The sequence below is a fragment of the Mugil cephalus genome, chromosome 22 (assembly GCF_022458985.1).
Source record: "Mugil cephalus isolate CIBA_MC_2020 chromosome 22, CIBA_Mcephalus_1.1, whole genome shotgun sequence".
NCBI classification, from domain to species: Eukaryota; Metazoa; Chordata; class Actinopteri; order Mugiliformes; family Mugilidae; genus Mugil; species Mugil cephalus.
The window spans coordinates 12,628,028-12,638,316 of NC_061791.1; the positions used below are offsets into that span (position 1 = coordinate 12,628,028).

A 10,289-nucleotide genomic window follows, 5' to 3' on the forward strand; every position below is an offset into this window, starting at 1 on the left:
CTGCGTGACTGCACCTTCATTCTGTTTCGTTGGTAACTGATTACATTTAGATTCATGAAAAAAGTGAAATACTATTTACCACAGTTTCATTTTTACATCCCATCTGGAAATCCGTAATTCACTTTTTGTGATGTAATTGGAGTTTTGTATGAAACGCTCACAGTCACAGCACGGTCTCTGAGGCAGTTCACCCCTGCATGAGGACACCGAAACAACAAACATGCTTGCAGAGAACATAATACACATGTTGAGTAATGCAATCCCTGCGCGAGGCACTGCAAATGCAGTTCCCTCAGATTTCCCTGGCAGAGAAGCGCCGGGCCCGATCGATTTCAACGGGGCGGCTCACCGAGATGATGTGGCCGCCGCCGGGCCAGCGTGATGGGGCTAAATATAATCCGGAGCGACCCCGCAGGCTCTGATGTGGCCTGCAGCGCGTCTGAACGTATGTGTCCCCAGTGAAACGCGTGGAGTCGCAGATGCAAATGCAGCCGGATCCCTTATCAAAACTATTTTTTTCACTCGCTGACACAGTTTGCTAAGGCAGTAATTAGAGCAAAGGAAAACGGGAGGCATCCCAGGCACGCAGGGAAAAGGGAGCGACGCCAAACGTAAAGAAGCGCGGGAGCGAGAGGAGGAGGGTGGACAGCGTCGGCGCATCAGTAAACCACAAGCCACTTCTTTTTTTTCCCTCCCTCTCTCCCTCTCTCTCCCTCTGCTCCCTTCGTTTTTCTCTACAGCCACACACATCAAATCGGTGAACATAAATAAACGCCCTGATGATGATTTCCCATGAGAGCTGTGAACAACTGCATAGCACGCGTTCATATCGAGCTATGGCGAAACAGCTGTGTGTGCTCCTGCTGTCAGCACGCCTGGTTGGCCAACTGCCTGACTGCCTCACTTGCTCCTCGACTGGTTCACATCGCCATGGGAGAAACGAAAAAAAAAAAAAAAATAGCGCAGCCACGAATGCTTCATCATTTAAACGGTCCTCGTTCGGGGCAAAGCCCGGCTCTGTTTATACGTAACGCTTTGGATTGAGAGATCCATACTGGTGTTGAATGCATTTTTCTTGCATTGCATTGCAGGGTGAAAAGAACGGAGAAAAGCTCTTTATGTTTCCAAACGTTTTCTCAGTTATGAGCTTTATTTCACCATATTATGAAGAACTATTGTGTTCAAATCAGTCACAGTGACAATGTGGCGTTGTTATTTTTTTTGTATAAAAGGAAAAAACGAAAGAGGAGGGAGGATGAGTATTATTTTTATCCGTCCACAAAATCTTTTTTATATCCAGGGTCGTGTGATTGCTGGACTCCGTCCCGGGCATAGGCTGGGTGAAAGGCAGTAAACACCTCGAAACCGTGCACCGATCTATTACAAGGCTCACACTTCGTACTCCCGCCGTTACACCTCCATCCATTCCGCCCTTTATTTGAATACTGGCGTGCGGGACATACCATGCTGAAGGGGACATCACTTCGGTCCACCTGCTGCGCCCCACTTGAGATCGAAAATGGCAAGCACATACCGTCATGGTAGGGAAGGCCCTCCTTAGCCGAGTGTCACTTCACGTGCAATGGGGCTCTATATATAAAAACAAATGAGGACAAACCAGTTTGGAAAGAACCATAGACATAAAAACAATCTTGCAACAGCAGGAAATTTAGTAGCTGGAGTTCACCTGGGCTGATATGTATGGAATGTAAGTGGTAAAAACATTGGATTTTATTTGACCGGTTGTACGCGGTTCCAAGGAGTCAAAATAAGACGGTGCAGAAGCTAAAATCTTGGTTCCTACAGAGGACAAGACGTCGGATCCAATTAACCTCAACTGGGAGCAAACACGGCAAACGGGAAGACGTTCATTGTGTGGTCATCCTGAAGACGCTCAACTTTTAATGTCAATCTGAACATCTGCTGAATTCCAGCACGAGCTCAAAGCCGGACGCCGAAGTCTTGTTGCATGCGTCGGTGGAGTTACTGCAGGGCGGTTTGCTCTGTGGTTCAAAAAAAGTATGTGAGGTGCAACCCAAGCCCGCTTCTCTGTTGGTCTGACGGCAAGATTCACACAGATGAGACAAGAAAGAACTCTGGAGTGAAGAATTTCCTTCAAGGATCGGCAGCATGCACTAACAAATGCATGTGTCTGGGCCGCGAGAATACGTCCACGGACAAAATACAAGCATTGGCGTAGGCGTGGTGGAAGGTTTCTGCAGGGAATAGATTGCTGCTCACACTGGAGCAAGGTTGAATGTATTTTCTTTGAAGCAAGATCCAGTGTAACATTAAACTTGTTCATGCAAATGTTTGATGGGATAAAAGCAAATCAACCCTTCAGGTTCTTTAACATTGCGCCTACATAATCTGCATCAACATTGTAGTATATCTTCAAAATGCAAATGCCGGGAATAATTTATTCTTGACACAGTTTCTTTGGAAGAACACAAAGCGTGGTTACTTTGACGAACAACCTGTGCTTTTATTGCTGCAGAGCAAACACATGTGGGTTTATAGTGCGCATTCACGGGGACAACTTTATTTCAGCGTTCGATTTCATACGCCGAGCACAGAGCATCACTGCGAGTTAGCCCACAGGCTGTTACTCTATTCTTATATGCAGCCTGTGTGTGTGTGTGTGTGTGTGTGTGTGTGTGTGTGTGTGTGTGTGTAAATTTACATAACTTTGCAGTCGGCAGGCCTACAGCGAGATAATGTTCCCTGGAAGTCTCTGATGCTTCTGTTTGGTTTGTGGTTACACACACACACACACACACACACACACAAAGGGTATCAGAGGTAATGCAAGATAAAAATTAAAGAAAATAAAACGAAAAGTGGAAAGTTCACTTAGACCCAAGGTCACGATAGATGTGTGACAGCAAAACTATAAAGTTTGCCTTCTGGGTCAACTGCCCAAGCCTTGACCCTGTGATTGTGTTGGTTTTTTTTTTCTTTCTTTCGTTCTTGCCACTCTTGTTGTGTTGACATTACGCTGTTTTCCTTTCATATTCATGCCGGTGCATGACTTGCACATGAGCGTTCACAAGTATATTTGTTATGTGTCGTCCCTCGGACACGGGCTGTGTCAGTTTTGGACACTTGCTTGCATTTAAATTTTTGCGACAAATGCCCGTGCAGCATGATGTTGGGTTTATTTTAGCCTCATTTTATTGTTTACGTGCGTCTACTTTTAGGTTTTGTTTTTGCAGCTCTCGGCCTACTACTATTTATACAACATTAATGCATTTATTTATTTATTTTTTGTTTGCATGTGTTTTATTTATACCAAAGGTGTCAAACTAATTTTATTTCAGGGAGGCACATACAGCTCAATATGATCTCAAGTGGGTCAGACCAAAAACATAACAGCATAATAACCTATAAGTCACAACAACGCAAGATTTTTTTCCATTTGTAAAATGTCTTAAAAAATATAAATGCAATTTGAGTCTGCTGTTTAGTCCTGGGTTTCAGTCCTGTGTTCTGTCCACTTCTCTTACTAAAACATAACAACTCATCTCCACAGCCGTTCAAATCCTTAATAACACTTTACAGAATAAATATTTAAAAAAATAAATGTCACCTTTGCCATGTGCATATCCCGGGATTTTAAAATAATTATTAGTTTCAGACAGTAGCCTAGTCATCAGGGTCATTTTTATGTTTTGGGAATCCTACCCTGCTGTAAAACAAAAGGTCAACAAACAACACAAGTGAGGTCATGTAGTGCATACATACACAACGATGTGTAAGACTTAATCAGTAGTTGGTGAATAACACTATTTAGACTGAACTTTCCCCTCCTAACATATTGTGTGTGTGTCTGACTGCAGCGCTGCAGAGGCAAAGGGAGGGGAGAGGACGTATCAGAATTGCCGCCACGTGCGCTCAAATGCCAGCTTTATTGTAATAACTTTTCCCTGATTGGTCCAGAAACCAAACACAGTATTTATAGAGGACATCCAATTGGTCGCCGCCTTCGAGTCGATAGTGAACATAGCGCACAGCTGCCAGACAAGGGATTCTTGGGCGTCTCGTACTATGAGAAAGTAGAGCGCCAGTGAAAATAAATATTCCGAGCGTATTTTCGAATAAAAGTTTGCTGTAATCGCAAAGCGCGTCGTTTCGTTACGTATGAACGCGCCTCCGGCGGAACGTTTGAATTTTTCGGTTGAATTAAGCGAAAACGTCGAGTTGTATTGGTGGCGGAGGGATACCGATCGTCCTGCTGCGCGTCAAAATATTGGCTTGGGAAGACCGCGCCAAAGCTCAGACAGCGGACACACTCTTCAGGATAACAACACGGCGCCGAGGCCCTTTAAACGCACTCCACTGTCGACGCGGCTACAGCGCACGTCGGGGTGTTCGGCGTTTGTTTTGTTTTTTATTGCCATCATTTAAGAGGCTCGTTTTTTCGTCTGAGGTACTTGTGCCGAGACACAGGAGTCAGTTTTGATGCCGGTTTTCGGGAAGCGGTGTACGACTCGACGGTCGTGACACGACTTTGACGGGCGCGGTGCGGCGGAGTTGGCGCACTGCTGGACTGGATATATATTACTCTCCTGCAGCCAAGACTGTCCGCGCCACCACTTAAAACCAGCGCCTGAATTCAGCGTCTCCCTTTTTTTTTTTATTTTTATCACTATAATCTTCTGACTCTCAGCGGTTGAATAGGGATTCTTCTACACCCGGCTTTTCAGCTCGAATATGTTGCTGTCAAAGTTTGGTTCATTTTCGCACATTTGCAATCCCTCAAGTATGGACCATCTACCAGTGAAAATACAGCTCCAGCCAGGTAGGTTCCCGCGAGTTTTCCTCATTTTCCACATTTCTAAGGCACTCCAACAAAACAAAGAGGCGTTTTTAAACGCGCTGTGTTACTCGCAGCAAATTAATTTAAGCGAGAGTAAGCTACTACGGCTGCAGCTGACCGGCTCGTAAAGCTGACGAGCTAGTAACAGCCTGACCTCGCTCTGGAGCGGCGGGTTTGTTGTGGAAACACCGCACTCACCTTAACGCTTTTTTTTTTTCACTTCTGCTTACAGTCAAAGTGGAGAAGGAGCCTTTCGAAAAGGTTTACCAAGTGGGCTCGGTGCTGGGGAGCGGAGGCTTTGGAACCGTGTACGCCGGCAGCCGGATCTCTGATGGCGCACCGGTAAGGACCGGGGGAGGGGGAGAAGCTCTGTGTTTTGATCCTGCATGCGCCGCCATCGAAGCGGCGTGTTTCTGTTCTCGCCACCGGGACGCGTTTTCTAACATTTATCTCCTTTTATTGTGTTGTTTCAGGTCGCTGTGAAGCACGTTGCAAAGGAGAGGGTGACGGAGTGGGGCACAATTGTAAGTACTCGTTTTCGGATCCGTGTGCGGTTTGTTTTGGTTTTATCCCCCTATCCCCGCTCTGTTGCTGGGTGGGTGGGTGGGTGGAGGGGGTATTGTGTTATTAAAAAGGGGATAGCCGTATTTGCGTTAGAGCAGTGATTAAAGCAGGACTTTTAAATTTTTATTTACAGAACGGATCTATGGTGCCTTTGGAGATCCTGCTGCTGAAGAAGGTCAGCTCGTCTTTTCGCGGAGTTATCAAATTGCTGGACTATTACGAGCGCGCTGACGGCTGGCTGATCGTCATGGAGAGGCCGGAGCTCGTCAAGGACCTGTTCGACTTCATCACCGAGAAGGGCGCCCTGGACGAGGACACGGCCCGGGGCTTTTTCCGCCAGGTTTTGGAGGCGGTCAGACACTGCTACAGCTGCGGCGTAGTACACAGGGACATCAAAGATGAAAACCTGCTTGTGGATCTACGCACCGGGGAGCTCAAGCTTATTGACTTTGGCTCAGGGGCGATTCTCAAGGACACGGTCTACACAGATTTCGATGGTAAGCAGCCGCCCCCCGATCCCTTTTATCGCGCTAGTCGCTTTCATCCGATGCTACGGTGGTGCTGCTGGTGGTGGTGGTGGTGGTAGTTTTTTATGGACGTGTATCCGTGTGGGCTGCGCTGTGTTTGCCCTTGATGCTCCGCTGTGCTATATTCAGACATGGAGGCGTTCACGAGCCTGTGACGCAGTGGTCTGTTTTTGGTCGAGGGTTTTCCTCGCTCACAGTCTCGCGCCAGTGTCGCCATTATTATTATTATTATTATTTTATAGTTGTTATTATGACTGCGTGACTGCGGTTTGATAGAAATCTGGTGGTATATCCTCAGACGTGACTCATGGCTTATTCATCATACTTTTGTCTGATTCATCACCGATCCTGTGAGATGAGCTTACTTTTTAACGTTTCCGGTTGTTATTTTGTTATTTTGCATCTTGAGTCACAGTCGCAGTTCGGGGATATTAGGTCAGTGCCACGTAACATCTGTTTGTTGTGAAACCCGACTCCGAGCTTCACGTGATGGGCTCACATTGCTTTTTTGTGTGTTTGGTATCCAAGTTCCTCCTTCCAAGAGGGAGGGAGGGAGGGAGGGAGGGGGGAGGAAAAGAAAGAAAGGAAGGAGGGAGGGAGGGGTAGACGCAGGCAGGTCACCCAGTTTGTGTTTGTGTGGCTAGGGGGAGATGGAAAGCATTTCTCCTATGACTCAGCTATTTCATCCACATTAGTTATTCTCCGTTTGTGTATTCAGGATCTTTTAGCTGTTGCCATATTTTAGGCAGAACTAGCCTCCGTGTTATTTTTTTAGTTGAACCCAGCTCTCTTATTTTTCCACTCCTGCATACTATCAGTCATCACTCATGATCTCTCTGTTACTGTTTTCCTACAGGTACAAGAGTCTACAGCCCACCAGAGTGGATCCGCTTCCATAGATACCATGGTCGCTCGGCGACGGTTTGGTCGCTAGGCGTGCTGCTGTACGACATGGTGTGTGGAGACATCCCCTTCGAGCAGGACGAGGAGATCCTCAGAGGGAGACTGTACTTCAGGAGGAGGATCTCAGCTGGTGAGTCGACCACAACAACACACGCCGCACACGGGTTGACTCTGTTGCCCTCTAGCCACTGTTTGTGGTAACAGCCCCGAATCCACTTCCCGTTTTGACTGCATCATGAATCGGTTTACATTAGAGTGAGCCCTCACAATCATAATGGATTGGCCGGTCGACAGGTTTATCAACCGTAACTAAAATTGAGATTTTGTCTGTTTTGATTTCCCTCAGTGCACTTTGTGTAACAGCCCTGTAGAGCTAATGTAATGAAAACGATGCTTCCACGCTATTGGCTGTCTGTGCTGCCTACACACTAGTGATTGTAGATCCATAAAAAGCATGCATATGGTATTTTCTCTCTTTGACTTCATGGCCTCTTATCTTCCATTTTTCTTTCTCTCTCCTCTCTCAGAGTGCCAGCAGCTGATCAAGTGGTGCCTGGCCCTGCGGCCCTCAGACCGGCCCACCCTGGAGCAGATATGCGACCACCCCTGGATGAGAACGACGGCAGAATCGCCCAAGTCACCGGAGGAGCCCGTGGCCGGCGACATCCGCCTCAGGACCATCGACACAGACTCTTCGTCAAGCACAAGCTCAAGCAAGGAGAGCCTCTGAGCGCGGCTCTGATGGACTGAAAAGACTTTCTGAAGAAAGACGGGGTGGGGACGGAGGGAGTGATGTGGACTTAAGGCCAGCAGCCTCGTAGCCCAACTGTTCTGTCAGCAAACCAGGGGCTTGACTCAGCTGGCCCGGCAAGAAAAATGTACTTTAATTTTCCTCTTTTGTAGGGAATTTCTAATTTATTACTATGTGTTCTTCTTTATCTTATTTCCCCATCCCCTCTTTTCTTTCTCTTCAGTTGATTATACTCGTTTCCTAATGGGGAACATTTTACTGTTTGGGCGGTCTTACCAGCACTATTTATTTCTTCCCCCTCCCTTTTTTTTTAGTTTTTTTTTTTTGTTTTTTTTTTTAAGTTTATCTTACTTGTTTTGTTACTAGGCTGGTATACATATACAGCTGGCAAGGCCTTCCTATTCAGACATGGCTGCTCTCATAGAGCTTGGAGAAAACCTTTTTATTTAAATGTTTTAATTTTGATTTTGGAGTGCCTTTTTTTGGAAAGCTGCTTTTCTGGGGGGCTTTCATCAAACAGCTCTGTTTTTTGGATTTTGCCCTTTTGGCGTGGCGGTCGGGTTGTCTGCGCCGTGATGGGAGGGGCGCTGGGACTCTTCGGTTCCCCCTCTTCTCTCCATCACTGCGAGCCAACCGGACCCCCACTCAAGAGGCTAAGTTAGATAGGAGAGAAGGAGGTGGGGGCTCTTCTGACAATGGAATACTTGAAACACACTTGACTCAACTCTGTGTCGCTCTCTTTAACGCTGCTCACTCACTCTGTAGCCTGAACAGGTGTTTGGAAACTGGATCCTGTCTTTTCTGAATGTCTACAAAATGTCACCACACACACACACCTCTCTCTTCCCCCCCCCCACCACCTTTATCTCTTCCACCCATGCCTGTTGCGGGGTTTCCAGCCCTCTCGTCTCTTCTTTTTGCCTCCCGCCAACTCACTGCTTGACACTACATGGCCCCCACCCCCTGGCCTCCCTCAGGGTTTGGGGTGTGAAATGCACAATCAATGCAATATTCATGGACTCAAATATGTATTTTTTTTTTTTTCAACAAATATTGTACAGCGTGTATTTTTCTTTCTCTTTTTTTTTTTTTGTGTGTGTACATTTTATTTTCTCCCCACTTGCATTTAATTTATTCGTAAACATGTAGACATTCCACACTCTGTGGTTATTTATTTATTTATTGTCTATGCTAAATCTCCCCGAAAAATTTGCATATCCTACTCGGCCTTTGGTTTGCATTCCTTATAACTTATTTTTACATTTCGACTTTTTTTTTTCTTTTTTTTTTTGAGATGTTGAGGATGCACTGACGTAGTTGTCGATGTAAAGCAGAATAAAACGTTTACTTAAATTTGAAAAAGAGCATTTGAATGTTATTTAACTACTTTAAAAAAAATGATATATATATAAATATATAAAGTTAAAAAAAAAAAAGTATGTTGAAATGGTTAAGTATCGGAGATCCGGTTTCTGTACTGTCGAGATTAATTTGAGTTCTATGGAAAGCTAAACAATAGGTGCAACAGCTTTCATGGTTGTCACATAGCCCCCTCGTCATTGGAGACCTTTCAGTTTAGCTGTGTGACTTGTGGCTGTGAAGGATGGATATTGCTATTTTTTGATACAAAAGTTTCAATTAAACACCCGTTTTTATGTACAGAAATAAGTCTGGTGTCTCAGTCTTTTTAAAAAAAGTTTGTGTTGTGTCGAGAAAAAAAAAAAAAAAACGCATTTACACAACGGTTAAAAAAAAAAAAAAAAAAACATTGCAGTCAAAAAACCTTGTACACACACACCTTTACGCAACCCTGAGCCCATATTGCTCATCTGCTCGGCGCAGCAGGAGTGGGGTGAGGTTAATACACATGCCCAGTCTGCCTACAGTAATAACAACAGCGCCGCACGTGACAGGACTGTCGGTGTGGCTGAAGACAAACATCACAGGAGCCATTAACTGGATGACAACCTGAGGCTACCAGGGGGCTAATAAGAGACAGATGTGCCTCCAGAGCCTAGGGGATGAGAGGGAGTGATGCTGGCATGACAAGGGAAAAAGAGTAGGGATGTTATGCATCATCACACACACTTACACACATGCAGCCTGTAAAATATCACTAATTGCTTTTCCATTTTATCCCTCCTGCTCGCCTATCTGCTGCACAAAAACACAAGTCTATTTCATTATTGGGCTATGGATGGATATAAGGCTTGTGTGTCTACTGTGTTTGTGTGTAAAGGGTTTCCAGGAAGCAGGAGTGATTGTGATGGGTTTAGTGTTTTCTTTTTTTATTATTATTTCTTTTTTTTTTTTTCTGGGAAGGTGCTGCCCCCTCTGGTGAGTCACTGCCATTGGCTTTCACCTGTAATCAAAAACAGAAACTCTGCTTTTCTTCCTGGGCAGCTTGTGTCCTGATCTGTACCCTCTGATATCGATTCTTCGAAATTTGTGTCTACATGTGTCGACAAAAACAACCCCCAGACGCTCAAGGCGATCCCGTTTTTTTTTCAGACCTCACACCTATGGTCATTAATCCCTGCTTCAAAAAAAAGTAATCTGGAGAGCTCTCCCCGACACCTACATCAGTTTTTACTTGACTGGCTGCTTCCAATTTGACCTGAGCGATGACATATGGGTACTTTAAGACTTCATAAGACAGCTGGCCCCCAAATCTTCTCAGGGATCTAATTTATGATGAAGGGAACTGATTTATATGCTTGGGAAA

At 45.4% G+C, this 10,289-nt stretch overlaps 1 protein-coding gene across 1 annotated transcript; it reads left to right on the plus strand.

The window, feature by feature from the left end:
• Positions 1-4,261: 4,261 nt before the first annotated feature.
• On the plus strand, positions 4,262-9,229 carry pim3 (Pim-3 proto-oncogene, serine/threonine kinase). Its single transcript, XM_047575842.1, has 6 exons — positions 4,262-4,801; positions 5,052-5,161; positions 5,293-5,343; positions 5,517-5,880; positions 6,767-6,943; positions 7,341-9,229. Exons 1-6 carry the CDS (start codon positions 4,714-4,716, stop codon positions 7,541-7,543), a joined length of 993 nt encoding a protein of 330 aa, XP_047431798.1. The 5' UTR covers positions 4,262-4,713; the 3' UTR covers positions 7,544-9,229.
• Positions 9,230-10,289: the final 1,060 nt, after the last annotated feature.